We start from the raw sequence: 14782 nt of genomic DNA on the forward strand, positions 1-14782 counted from the left end.
CTCTCTCGTATATCTATTTTCCTATCGTGTGGATCTGTGTGGCACTGCAGGGGCCCTAGGGAAGCTTCTCGTTCACCAGGAATGCCTTGGGCCTGGCGGTACATGGCTATCAATGAACAGAATATCTTTGTATTGAATTGAGATCTGATTCAATAAATCAGAAATCGAAAGGTAGTTGTGTCAACTGTAAGGCCAAGGAGTCGGGACTCTAAAGACGCTGAGTGCCAAGACCGGCGATGATGTATGTAAGTTACAGAGAAGAACTTCGGCCCGTCCGCAACTTTGCCGAGCCATCACCAACTACCTACCTAATGTCTTCTTCGTCCGCCGTCACCTCAAAACCACCGCGCGTGCTCGCATGCGTGCTATGTCAGCAGCGCAAGGTGAAGTGCGACCGCAGCTTCCCTTGCGCGAATTGCGTCAGATCCCGCGCGCAGTGTGTGCCGGCAACCCTCTCTAGACGCCGCCGAAGACGCAGATTCCCCGAGCGAGAGCTGCTCGACCGTCTGCGCATGTACGAGGACCTGCTGCGCCAGAATAGTATCTCATTTGAGCCACTGCACAAGGACTCACCTGGCGATATCAAAAGCAATGATGCGAGGAGTGACTACGATTCGGAGGCACATGATGCGGAAACGGCGGTGCCACAGCCAACCCTCAAGCGCAACGAAAGAAGGTACAAACAACGAAGCCAAGTATGCCGCGGTGTAACGAGCCAGTTGAAACCGGCTAATTGGTTTTATTTTTTTCTAGGAGTGTCTGGCACACCATTAGCCGAGGAGTACGACCGCACTGCCATCGAACCAACTTTTACTGACCCGAGCAACAGTTTCGTGACCCTGAAAACGACAGCGATTCTTCACACGATGAAGTGCGTGAGGCAGCGGTCAAGACAGCATGGGACCATACTGTTCCAAAGGACGACAACCTTCTGTTTGGCACACGCGACACGACTGTCGAGCTTTCCACATTGCATCCCGATCCAGTCCAGATATTCAGGCTTTGGCAGGTGTACTTGGACAATGTAAACCCGCTGCTCAAGGTCACCCACACTCCTACTTTGCAAGCACGCATTATAGAAGCCGTCAGCAATCTGGCAGGCATTAACCACACCCTGGAGGCGCTCATGTTTAGCATATATTGCATGTCCATTACGAGTCTTAATACCGAAGACTGTCAGTCTATGTTTGGGTCTTCAAAGGAAGAGCTCCTGGCGAGGTATCAGTTCGGCTGCCAGCAAGCGCTATATAATTGTGGGTTCTTACGGTCCAGCGATCGTGAATGTTTGACTGCGTTATACTTTTACCTCGTGAGTCTGTCCAAGCTCTTTCTGTTGCGTCTCTTACCAACAGCTTCAGCTCTCCGTTGTTCCCAATACGGTTCCTCAGTCTTTGTACTCCATGCTCGGTGTTGCTATTCGAACCGCGCAGCGCATGGGTATTCAAAACGAGTCGGCTTTAGCGAAACATCCTGTCATTGAGGCAGAAATGCGTCGAAGGCTGTGGTGGTCGCTCGTACTTTTTGACTATCGCCTTAGCGAGATAACCACCTCCCATATCACAACATTAGATCCCACGTGGGACTGCAAGGTTCCTCTCAACGTGAATGATTCCGACCTTCGGCCAGATATGAAAGAGCCTCCTGCCATTCAAGGCGTATCTACGGAAGCACTTTTTGCAGTGTTACGTAGCGAGCTCGGTGAATATATTCGTCACACTCTCGCGCATCTCAATTTTACCAATCCAGCTTTGAAATCACTGGCGAGTATTTCCCAGAATGGTTCTGCTTCAGAAGGTGGTGAGATGGACCAGTTGGAGAGGATAATTGAGAATCGGTATCTCAAATTCTGCGATCCTGAGAACCCACTCCATTACATGACGATATGGACAATGCGAGCATATATTGCTAAATCCCGTCTCTTCGAGCACCATGTGAAATACTACAACTCATCCGTGAGTCAGACAGATGCGCAGCGTGACTCGGCCACATCCCTTGCTCTCAGGATGCTTGAAAGTGATACGAAGATCATGACTTCTCCTATCACTAAAGGATTCCGTTGGATAAATCGTCTCTATTTCCCATTCCCAGCGTATCTTCAAATTGCCCAAGACTTGAGGATGCGACCTGCTTCCAAGCAAGTCTCTCTGGCCTGGGAGGTTCTGAGCGACAGCTACGACGCTTGGTTTGAATCTCAGAGTACAGATATCGGTCCAATTTATGAGATCTACGCAAGAGTTATCCTTCAAGCATGGGAGGCTTGCGAAGAAGCCTCCAAGCTATCCGGTGTGACCTCGACGCCACCTAGAATTGTCACATATATCCGACGCACACTATCAGGGGGCCCCAAGCATGCACCGGACGATAGCACCGACTACACCAACAGCGATATGGACATAGCGGCCGATAATCCTCCAATGCCGATGCCAGCAAACTTCCCTGATCTGAGTCTGCTGTATCGCAATAGAGTACAGAATAGTTTTGCTGCTATGCGACCCGAAATCTATCCTGTTATGTTCCAACAAGCTCCTCTAGATGGTCATACGGATCAATTGGACTGGACTGCGTTCCTAGGACAGCCTAATTGGCTAGGGTTCTGAGTAAGTACAAGATAGAACTATGGCATTGATTTTATTATACTAACAACAGGATATTTATGTATATTTAGATCATGGTAGATGACTGTATCGCTAGCAGCATTGGTATTTGCCCGTAGGTGCTTGTGTATAAATCTAGACAAACCAGCCTAGGTCACTAATTTGAGCTACGCAAGCTCGTGTCACTAGCAAATGCCATTTCTTTTTCTGTTGGTGCTTGAGTATGATGTACCTATGGTATACACAGTAGTACTGACTCACTGCCCCACCTTCTCTATACAGAACGCTGAATGCGGGATCGCGTCTTCCGGACTTTAACAACGTGAAACCGAGGAACTACGAATGGTATATAACGCGCATAAGCCACCGGGCTCATATGATTGAACTATCCAGCGTGGATAGACCGTCCTTGGGACAGCATGGTGGTCTTTGTCGACTACGACCAGCATTCGTCCGATGACGCGCGACATCCGATCCTACACTCCTACAACAAGACAGATGTCGTGGCTGTGAAGGCATTTTACACAAAGCCCGGGCCTGGGCTGGCCTTCGATAATCCGAACATAAACGCATTTAGTCGCTGTTTGGGCTGTTACCCGTACGACCCAGTGTCACCTTTGCTACACTTTTGCTACCATTTTTCTCGCGTCCGTACACAGTGCTAATGTGTGGCTGGTGACTACAGGGTGGTTACGGAAATCGCGCGATATCTAGACCTGAATAGTCTTGACGCCTTGTCGAGGACCTGCCGTCAGCATAGAGCCAATTTGATGCCGTTTTGCAGCCAGCTGGTCAAACGGACTCTACGCTGTAAGAACGAAAGTGTCGAAGACAATGGAGATCAGAATAGTCATCAAGTCGGCAGGCTTACAAGCGGTAAACTCGGGAAATGTGCTCGAGACATGGTGGGGGAGTGTCGGAAATGTTCAACGGTGATATGTCGGGTCAGTAAGGTCCGGAGAAAAATATTTTCTTTACTGAAATGCCTATGCTGAACTGAGTCGGGGAGGGGGGAACAGAATTGTACGATCAAACCCCCCAGTGCCGCAATGCTGAAGAATCGCTTGCGTCGCCTGTGTGCCTCGTGTTGTGCTGCACCCTATGTTTACCATCTTTCTCCAGAAAGAGGACCGCCGACTCCCTCTTGTGCCCGAGCATTTACTTACTCCGCCTTCGCACGTACTCCATGCCGATGTGAAGATACAATCTGGCTGTGCCAGGCTTGTGGCCACTCGTTGCGCAATAACGACACCGTGTATAGACGAGTTTGGACGTGGCGTACCCGATATGGCGCGTACCTCGGCGCAGGCTTGGGGACTGGAATCGGCGAAGGATGCCAGGGTGTGAAGTGCGGGAAAGGAGAGAATTGTCTTGCCGCTCAGGCGATTGAATTAGAAGTAGATCGCGAGGTGGACGAATCAGAAATCACCATTCCGCATCACCATAATCATCATCGTCATCTTGGTGATCGTACAGATGGCCACACGGCATTGCATGGCATTGCTGTCGGGGAAAGAAGCGATGGCCATCAGCATGATGATGAGCCGGGGTATCTGCGACAGGAGATAGTCGGCATCGGCGGGGTTGTTAAGCAAAAGGTCAAAAAGAGAGTCATAGTAGGGGCTTGTGTGGAAGAGTACGAGGATGAGCGTGAGACTGGCAAGTACCTGCGGCGCGAAGAAACCGGTCAGGTAAGGAGCTGGTGTGGTTGGTGTTGGAGAGTTGTTCCCAGTCGTAGGGATTTGGAGCAGGAACTGGCATAAACCGAGTTTCATATGTTATCCCGGCAAAGCACGCATGAAACGTCGCATCATGTCTCTAATGTTTGTGTATTACCTGGCCAATGCCATCCTAAGCCGGAGACTGTTTATACGTAGCTACGACTGTTACAAACCAAAACTACGAACACTCAGTCGTTTGTATGACTTTCCTCAGCGGTTGCTTGCTTTCTACCTAGGTATGGATCACTTATAGGATCTTATTTACTACCTCGATTGTTTTTGTTTACTACTCCAGACTTCCTTGCTGACATCGTAGGTAATCCTAGCTTTCTTTTCCATTCTTTTCTTTTCTTTTCTTTTCCCGCTATCTGGTACATGTACAAACTCCGAAGTCGATATTACATTGGTCTCATATAGCAAAGGGGCAGAGATGCTACAATCCCCGGAGTACACTATATCGATGCAGAAACAATAGTCTGCAAAGGGAGGGAGTCATCGATTGGCAGAAGGAAGTCTTATCAGCGACCATTCTCCAGATCTCATGCTCGGGGAAACATACATGGATCGGCCCAGGCTGTCTATCTATCTAGAATGCTGCTTGGGTGTTTACGAGAGCAAAACCCGTCCTCCGCGCAGCCTGACTGGCCGGACCGAACAGCGTCTTCGTATCGCGCGGAGATGCACGAAGACTTGGCAAGCAGTCAAAAAGATAACGGAAATAGAGGCTGAAGAAAGAGCCCTAATTGGGCCGACTTTTAGGTTTACTTACTAGTATTTAGGGTTGCCGGCCCGTGCAAACTTGATCGCCATCTTCGATCGGAGCATATCAAATTCAAATGCCTCCTCTTTTCCCAATATTTGGATTTGGATCTGGATTTGGATGATGGAGGACTAATCCGGAAACGATGGCCCGGGATTGGCCAGTACTATTGATATCTAGTAGCTTAGAAATGCAATTGTATCATTTCGGGCTGAATTGGTCCTGAAGATCTGTTCCAAAACGATTGGCTATCTTGTCTTCTGGATCAAAATCTTCGACGAGATGAACAAGCCTGGTCAAAGAGGGAACGGGGTAGCTTGTATCTCTCCATCTGAAGATAAAAGGCACTCAAGCCCCCTTGCATTCAGTCACATTAATTTCCGACCCCAAGCCTTGGCCCTTGGCTTTGTTTCGTTGGCAAAATACGGCCTCCGAAGACGTTTGTTGTTTTCTTTCCCTCTCTAGTCAACCAAAACCAAGGTCGAAGGAAGAATCAAAATGGCATCAAGCTTTAGTGTGAACGCCCTCACGCCCGTCGAGGTGGTGGAGATGATCACTGCCACGGGTGCACGCAAGGGAAATATGCGCCTGGACAAAGTCTTCTTCAGCGGTGTTTCTGCTGGTTGCATGCTCGCGTTTGCCTGTGCTACCGTGCTCAGCACAAACACTGCGCCCTGGTGGCAAGAAAATGCTCCCGGTCTGATCCGTACTATTGGCGCCTTGGTCTTCCCTTATGGTTTGTGCATGATCATCTTGACCGGCGCTGATCTGTGTACTGGCTCTTTCATGGTTGGTTCCAATTCTTGCTCTCGGTGTCGTGGTCCTTCTACTAAAAGTATTTGATTAGTTCACCACCTTGGCGGTTCTCCAGCGCCGTCTTTCATGGTACAAAATGTTGACTCACTGGGTCCTCACCTTTCTAGGCAACTTGGCTGGGTCGCTGTTCATGGTATCCATCATCCTCGGATATGGCGATATCCTCTCTGCTGCCCCTTACAGTACCGAGGTCATCAACTTCGCGACTAAGAAGCAGGTCACTCCAGAATGGCAGATGATATTTCTGCGTGGAATTGGCTGCAACTGGCTCGTCTGTCTAGCATGCTTCTTTGGTATTCAAGGCCGCGACCTCGCTAGCAAGGTTATCGGCATCTGGATGCCCATTTTCGCCTTCGTGTCTCTAGGATTCGATCATGTTGTGGCGAACATGACCTTTATTCCGATGGCTATCTGGTTGAATGCTCCCGGTATTTCGGTCGGTTTGTATATCTGGAAGGGTATCATTCCGGCCCTAATTGGTAATATCATTGGAGGAGGATTGTTTTGCGGTGCGTCCCCCATGTCATTTCGAAGTTGAATTGCAGGAACACTGATTGAGCCATATAGGGACATACTACTGGTACATGTATGCACTTGACGAGAACCTCTCGGTGGGCGCCATCAAAGGTCTCGTCGGCAAGAAGGGGACTGTCAGCTCGGAGGATATCGAATCCAGCGCCGCTACTGTTACCGCTCCTGTTGACAAGGAAGAAAAGTCCGCTTAGGTGAATCAACACTTGAGTTGTGTCAATGTGTCGACTACCAATAATATTTTCGTCTCTAGAGAGGAGAAGTCCCATAGGACAAGTACTTATCCTACCTTGATGAATTCATGGTAAGAATATCTGAAGAGTGAAGGATCATTTCCTTTTCTTTTTTTATGTCTATATTATGTCATGTGGTATCTTTATGTTTGTAACCAAAGCAATCGTCGAATGGCTGTTGTTTCGTTTGAAGATGGAGCTAAGGCACCTGGGTGGCTATACATAATTCTATCTCAGGAGGCTTAAACAATGAAGCTGTTGGTGATGTCAGCAGTCTAGCCCTACGATGATATCATTTTTCTTATAAAAGTGGCTGTACAGACCGTCTCGCGGCCCAAGTTTGCTGCTAAGCTGTCAAGAAGTCAATTGAGTTCAGCATGTCCTTGCATAGCAGAACGATGTTCATGTTTGGTTTGCCTGCCTTTCCCTCTCTTTGCGCTAGTTTGGCTAATTAGGTATATATCGTTGATATAGAAAGCCAATTTGCTCATTACTCAGGCGCCTAGGTACACCCCAGGATGACTTTCATCGAACATACAGACATTGGCCTCCTGGTTCCGAGAAGGGTATCATAATTGTACCACAACTCTAGAAAAAATGTACAAAACAACCGAAGATGATATTGAATAGCAACCACACAATTAACTTGATGGTTGAAGGGGCAAGAGATTCAAAGTAATTCAAGTCAAAACCACTGCTCGTGTATACATCAGAAGACCGATTCTTGCGTGGCTGCCTACAACAGACTATAATTGAAATCACATACACACTCTTCGAGGTCCAACAAATGATCCATGAAGCGCTCCCCAAGTCCAATGTAACCTTATGCAGCATTGGTACACATAGATTGCATTATCGTTTCAAGCGCAAATGATACTGTGGGCAACACTTTTGCAATGCAAATCATCGGCGTCATGTATTCTCAAAGGATGCACATAAGATGTATAGTGTGCTATATGATGACGCATTAATATGCATAATTATTAATGTATATGGATGACAAGTATCATTCGAGGGATGTCTAGTTATGTGAGAAGGACATCAAAGAGTCATCAATGCCGACATGAGAAATTTGTTAGTAATTGTTTCGTTTTCTCTGGTCAGCATGCCCGAAGTGATCAACTTGATTAGCCATTATTTACGTGCGTAGGTCAAATTTACCACCCCTACCTGCTAGTATCTAATTAGTGGGTTACAAAAAATAACTAGGCAGTTGATCATTCCTTCGTAAGTTCAACATGGTATTAATTAAAAGATAACGCGCGCATGTACCCTGTGTGCTATGCGTTACTCTGGTTGTCTTCGTCTACTTTGATATATTTTGAGCTGACACTCCAACAACCACATGTCGCTAGCATGGCAATCCTAAGCTATAATCCCAGTGTCCATCTGTTTAAAATTTTCGGTAAATCAGCTGAATAGAGTTAGAACTCAGACCGGGTGTTGGTAGCTTCATTCAGCTTGCTGACAATAATGCATGGTGCATGCATGCAACTGAGGATTTCACTAAAGCCCTAGGGCTAGTAGCCTAGTACCATCAAGAAAATAATTACGATCAGCAAGCGGGTACATGTGCTTTACCAGATCACGGATGACTTGAGCGATACTATTACAATCAAATCAGCACACCGAGTTCACGTACTACCAACACAGTCGATGACTAGTAAAACGTATGCGGTCTAATCTCACTAGTCTGGGCCAACGTGGTCGGATCGCCAGAAAGTCAATGGCTCTGTGTAGCTTATCATCCAACAGCACGATACCCCGTACAGAAAAGTGCGTATATCATGCCTAAACTTCAGCTAGAAGCTCGAAGGAAGCCTTCTAGGTTGGAGGGTGACATGCAAGGAGTCAAAATAATATTTTTTTGTGATATCGATGACGAATACAGTATTGTGGTTACAGAATAGTTATAGATTGGTGGATGTAGATTATATTTACCTGATACAGAATACACATAATATTCTGTACAATGCGGGAATTGTGAAAAAATACAAAGAAACAGAAAAGTAACCTAGAATTATTCTGGAATGTCTTCCAAGGTTCCTAGTGCGCTGATTGTCGAAGCAATTGGGCAGAATATTCTGCGCAGAATCGTCGAATGTAACGAAGACCTGACGATCACGTACAAAAGAAGCAATGTGGCGAGGATCACCAGCCGCTAGCTACTTCACGTGCAGAAATGCGCGCGTTTGTGATAGTTAAGAAAAATGGGCATGCCAAAGGGGCGGTACGGAGCACTGAGTACATACTCCGTGTTCAAAGATAACGTATTTCCGTAGTAAACCGGCCACCCGTAATCACCATACAAATAGCCATTTTGAATCACCCGTAAATTCCACAAATTTATATATAAATAGTACTTCAAAAAGATTATATATAATATTTATATAAATTTATTCTATATATTAGATTTTTAGTAGAATCTATCAAGTCAATTTTTAGAAATAAGAAACTACACTAGTAATTATGGTATTTTTCAGTACAGAAGGGTTCTTAATATTTTTAAACCCTTTTAAAGCTAGAAATATGTTCTTTTATATATATTATAATATATATTCAATTTATAGATATAGTTTATATATAAAATTGTGGGATTTCTAGGGGGGTGAAAAATGTTATTTTGGAGATTGCGGGTGGCCAGTTTACTAGGGAAATACATTATGGGCTAGTTAAACCAGGTTGGATCATTCATGGCGTGGAGTGCCCAGCTGGCTCGGTCTGTCTGCATGTAAATACGCAAGTACGTATCATGACTCGATAAGACAATGGCCAAGATCTAGCAAATGCAACCAAAAATCCTTCCCGCCAGTAAAGGAACGAAATCAATTGAAAAATAGCTCTCGACTGCGAATGATTCGTCAGGCAAATCTGTAGACTACTTACGCAACTTGCCTACCTGATTGCATAATAAATATTTAATAAGACATTAACCACCAAGATCGTCGAACGTAGATGAATCATGAACCAAGAAGAATTACTCCGCGAACGACAGCGGTATACTACTCCGTATTGGTATATGCATGATGCAGCACATCACATGGCCATCTATTGTTCTGGAAGACTTCCACAAACAGCAGTAACGCCCGATCAACATCGAAGATCACATACACACACATACATTATCAGCGGGCCGATGTGGAGCATCGTATCGCCAAAGAAAAGAGGAGAGGGTGTGGGTGGGGATCAAAGTTAAGGGCCGCCCGCCGGAATTCGTACAGCGGAGTCGGGGAGATAGTGGCGCCCAATAGCGACAGGGGTAATGTGCGCGTGGCTGACTATGCATACATGCTTACTCGGTTTAATTCGCCGACTCAAATTCCAACGCACTTCGTTCCACTGCTGCCGCGGCGCCGATCAATAATCAAAACAACATCAGCGATCTTCTTCTTGTCAGCTACTTTAGTTAAGTTAACTAACTAATCGGTAATGTCAGTTACGTACGACACAACTCCTCCTAGCTATTCATGCTATGCCGGAGTGATCTCGGCATATACAAATTCTATGAGCCGGCGTATCCACCTCCACGCGAAAACATGCATACCACCACGTTTGCCTATGCTACCTTGCCTAGTCATTGAGACACGTGGCCAGCAGCAAAATCTTGTGCTTCTTCAGAGATCGTTGGTTGGCTGTCTGCCAGCCCAATCCAGAATCGACAGGCGAACCGTTGCGAATCGACTTGAGTGGCTATTTTAGGCTTAGTCTACCAGAAGATCCTGATCAGCAAGGGTCTGAATAACTAATGTTATACTACGTCTATGCTCATTTTCGTATGATGGTATGTTATCATCGAGTAATCTAGCAATTCTCCGTGGTAGCCATCTTAATCTTCAGCCATCTGCCTGTGTCACCATGCTATGCTGTGCTCTGTGTCTCGGGATAAATGCACAAAGTCATCGCTGAACGAACGTTGTTTCATCTAAAAATAGACAACAAGAATGTACTAAGGGCGATCCCTGTCAAGTTAGCCGCTGGGGAGCTATCTTACGTAAAGTGGACAAATCATGACTAGTCAGGTTAATGACGCATAATTCGACTAATTTGGCTGATACAGCTTGTCACTGGAAGTCTAAAACGTGCATGGTATTTCGCCATTCCAGCTCGTCCCTGCGTATATGCAATGCAAATAATGACAAACACGTTGGTTTGAGCGTCGACTTGGATACAAGGGTCCGAGCGTATTTACGTACGTGCTGTCTGTTCAGTTTTCAAGTACCAATAGCAAATTACCCATTCCTACCACACTTCCATTCGTTATATTACGATAACTTGACTAATCAATTTATAAGTTCAAAGCCTAGTCAGCAAGCACGTACGTAGTAGAGTAAGCAGTTAGACTGTAGTTACACTATGCATCAGACTACGCAATACATTTTCCAAATGAAGTTATATCTTTGCTTATGAATCCAATGCTGGTCTGAATAGCGCATGCACCCTGCTAGCTCGTCTCAAATGTTGTTCATGAAGAATTACATATTATACTCTGCCTACTTGATGACCGAACTTCAGTAGTTTGGACGTGGATGTACGTAGTTCAGGGTAACATCGGCGCGGTTCCTTCGGCTTGAGGGTTTTGCTCTGAAAGTCTGCATTTGTGGACTTGCCTATAACGGTATACTATCAAACATCAGACTTGCTTTCGGCAAAAGTGAAGACGGCATAGCAGTTACATGATGGATCTGACTGGGCTGTGATGGTGACTGCATTCTGGCCAGGGATTCCATCTCGTGGTTGCTCCAATTGCCTCAATACACGTACCTTAGCTAGGATATGCTTCGGCCAATGACGCCCGCGTAACTATGCTCTCAACATTTCTTTTGTACACACACACGCAAGCGCCGTCAAGAGTCAGTTAACGGCACATACGCCGTCATCCAATGAAGAAAGCAGACTCTTTGCCATTTGTCTAAGTAGCCGCCGGTGGCTGCTGCGTATGTAGTGCCAACCAAAGTAGTCAGTTCATATAACATATTCCATTGCTATGACACAATCTAAAGCCACGTGAAGGCACCTACTGCAAGCCACAGACTGCTAATGTTTCTCTTTTCCATCAATACTGCAGAGACGCATCACGGAGTAGTAGTACTTCATGCAGAAACGTGCATATCAAAAACGACTGAACGAAACAAAAAGAAATCAAGTTAACACGAACCGAACCGTCGAAGCTCGTTTACGCTCTACGCAGACGCTATAACGAAACTACGGAAATCCCATAATTGGGACCACCCCATACAATCGTCACAGCTAGTCCACGTATTCGTAATTCCGCTAGTATTGTCACGATGCGTAATAGTATCCACTAGTTCCAAGCCCTGGCGGTTAAAGCAGACTGCAGCCAATCAGAAGACAGACTATATAAGGCCAGCGAACCCCTGCAAGCCACATGCGGGAATGGCGTAATGAGTAATGACGGGGTATTTTTTTTCCTTATCGATTGCTCATCCGTCCCTCTCCTGCTAGTTCAGCGGCAGAAAAAGAAACAGCACGATCTAAGTGTGATTACTCCGTGCGAAGTCCGTAGGAAAGCAAGTCCCCGATACAAAAAGTCGTCCTGGTGTTCCAGTTGGCGCTCATGGTAAATGGTGCATCATTTGTCTGCTCGTAACTGCATTTGTCTGTGGAAAGATACGTTTTCACTAGTCAAGTAAGTTCCGCCTACGTATTGCGTAGCATTCGCGATTTTTGGAATAGCATGGTAATTTATCAGTAATTACTACTCCGTACTACGGAGTTCGTGGCGAGCATAAATTGATAACGAGCCTGCTCTCCAGATTCTGTATGCCGGCGATCTGCGAGAAAGCGAGGATATACGGTGCTGACTGGGATGATCATGCTGTTATCGTCATCACTCACTACTGTGCAATGGATTCGAATTAGCATAAAATTGGCCGCACGCAAGTAGTATGCACTGTGTAAGGTGGCGAGATCCAAGCTCAGTAGAAGCCAGTCGTCAGATGTCGACATTACGTTATCTCTGTTCGATTTAGGTTTAACGATTGACAGCCTAATAGTGTACTATCCTATTAGGTTTGGCGATTTCCCATAGCAACCTTGTGAGCTTTAGAGCCGATCAATGTTGCGAGTCATGGAGGACGCCATTCGCTAACCGAATACCAATCAATTGCATATCGTGTTCACCAAGTAGCAAAGATGACCAGAGAAGGCGCTTCACGCCGAAAGGTCCGTGGCAGCACTTTATCCTCGAGCGTATCTAGTGGCTACTAGTAAGGTAGAGAAATAATAATGCCATGCGTACCGCGGGATCCGTGCGAAATACACTCTGTCGAGACTTGAGATCGTTCCGGTGGATAGTAGTTGCGGATCCCCAACGCTTAACTACGAGCTGGCCAATCACGGCTTCCGTGCCTGGAGTTCAATCTAAAGAACCAGATGTGATTGGCCAGTTTGGCCGCTTAACATCCGCTTGACTATATTGGATAATTTGTCTTGGCATGCCATTTGCTAAATTAGTAAACTTCCCAACTATTGACTGGCGACTCTTTGATGCAACGCTGATTGCAACGTGGACACAAGTACTCTCTCTTTTCTTGATAGCAGTGTCGAATCCAGCAAGTGCATTCTTGAGCCTTAAGGCTTGAAAGCAACCTCAAACATGATAGAGCGTAGAATGTAGTATTTGGCTTTAAACCGATGACCTGGATACAGTACTTGGCAGCATCGGGAATTATATATCCTTACTATCTCTTAGTAATCCCGGCATGGCATCAAGTAAAAACAGCCAAACGTATTCGCCTGATGGCGACAAAATCTGCAGGTCAGAATACGATCAACGGCTATTCCCTCGCCTAGTCCCAATATGATGTCAGTGGATGCTTACCATGACTCGCGAAGGCACGTTTTCTGTGTCTATATCCGAAATCAATGGAGAATTGATCTATAATGGACCTTCCTAGGATCTGATACCTTCGCTGTCGGAAGAAGGACCAGAAAGATGTCTTCTTTCTGTGCCTCTCATTTAACCCAGTGCTCATTTTCTAAGATTTCGATAGGCATAGATGATATAGTACGGAGTACGGAGTACCATGTAGTATATTGTACGTATTTCGTACGAAATAATTGATACGTAGTAGCGATTGGGATCTACACCACGATTGGAACGGCATGCCACGATATGAAACACTTCCTAGGTGCAAAGCAACTTGCCACACGCGAACAACCAACCTGCTACATTCATGATCTCGTACAGAAGATATTGAGTATAGTATGTAGTAACTATATGCCGTATAACGTGACAAATTTCTTCAGACTCCGAGCACGTCCATTAGCCAAGACGTTTCTGGTGTCGCATTCCAAGTCTCGGGTGGGAAGAAGGATTATTACCCCTGCTATCAAATGTAAGCGGTCCAATCAGCGTTGCAGCATCACGTAAGTCTGAACCATGGCAGCTTTAGTGCGGCCTCCAGACTCTCCTAGCCTGACGAGTAGATCAAGCTTCTGCGCATGTTCCACCTCGACTTCCATACTAGTCCCGAAATAGGGTATAAAGTGCATGGAGGATTTCGATCCTTGCCCTTGTTCTTTGTTTGTGTTGACATCAACAGCGACTATCCTTGCTGGTGTAGATGTCTAGTGCTTGGATTCTCTCGACACGGAGATCATACGATGCCATTCCTCATGGACTTACTATACAAATACAAAAGAGAAAAGGTCCAACAAAAGGACCTTGCGGTTTATGTATCCGACTCCGGAGTAAATAGATGGTCTAACGGCTCCATTAGTCCCAGATACCTGACTCCACAAATCTTCAACCTCAATGGAGTGGATGGCCAAGAAATAATAAATCGATCCAAAGCAGTTAGTACGGAGGTAGCAAGGCCTTATCATTTTTAAATATCAGCTATCCTCATACTAACTGATGCAATGCATCGAATCATTCTGCTTCCGGCTTAGCGCCGCCAGCCACCTTCACAGCCTAGAATCTTACCTGCAGTCAATCACTGCGCGGCGCTGAGCCCACCCGCGAATGCTGAAACAGCGGAAGAGTCAAAAGGTTGTTGGGATATGTAACTATGTCACCGTCTACAAGGTTAATGTAGAATGTAAAGTTCATAACAAGGTAGAACTAGGTGACTGTTTTTGACTTTATGATCTCCCTCGTTAGTG

At 46.0% G+C, this 14782-nt stretch overlaps 3 protein-coding genes across 3 annotated transcripts, besides 1 other annotated feature; all 3 read left to right on the forward strand.

Moving 5' to 3' along the window:
• Positions 1-311: 311 nt before the first annotated feature.
• On the forward strand, positions 312-2597 carry UA08_00618 (hypothetical protein; the record flags this gene model as incomplete). The annotated part of the gene is made up of 3 exons (XM_020260444.1): positions 312-695; positions 830-1309; positions 1359-2597. 3 exons carry the CDS (start codon positions 312-314, stop codon positions 2595-2597), a joined length of 2103 nt encoding a protein of 700 aa, XP_020124035.1.
• A 416-nt stretch (positions 2598-3013) lies between these two features.
• Positions 3014-4395, forward strand: UA08_00619 (hypothetical protein; the record flags this gene model as incomplete). Its single annotated transcript, XM_020260445.1, has 3 exons — positions 3014-3192; positions 3856-4285; positions 4333-4395. The coding sequence occupies 3 exons, from the start codon at positions 3014-3016 to the stop codon at positions 4393-4395; spliced, it is 672 nt and encodes a 223-aa protein (XP_020124036.1).
• Positions 4396-5573: 1178 nt separating this feature from the next.
• On the forward strand, positions 5574-6616 carry UA08_00620 (hypothetical protein; the record flags this gene model as incomplete). The annotated part of the gene is made up of 3 exons (XM_020260447.1): positions 5574-5864; positions 5923-6400; positions 6459-6616. 3 exons carry the CDS (start codon positions 5574-5576, stop codon positions 6614-6616), a joined length of 927 nt encoding a protein of 308 aa, XP_020124217.1.
• Positions 6617-8924: 2308 nt separating this feature from the next.
• Positions 8925-9315: a repeat region (Identified by RepeatMasker using a combination of RepBase library and repeat library created with RepeatScout).
• Between the last annotated feature and the right edge of the window lie 5467 nt (positions 9316-14782).

This window comes from Talaromyces atroroseus (assembly GCF_001907595.1).
Source record: "Talaromyces atroroseus strain IBT 11181 chromosome Unknown scaffold_0, whole genome shotgun sequence".
NCBI lineage: Eukaryota > Fungi > Ascomycota > Eurotiomycetes > Eurotiales > Trichocomaceae > Talaromyces > Talaromyces atroroseus.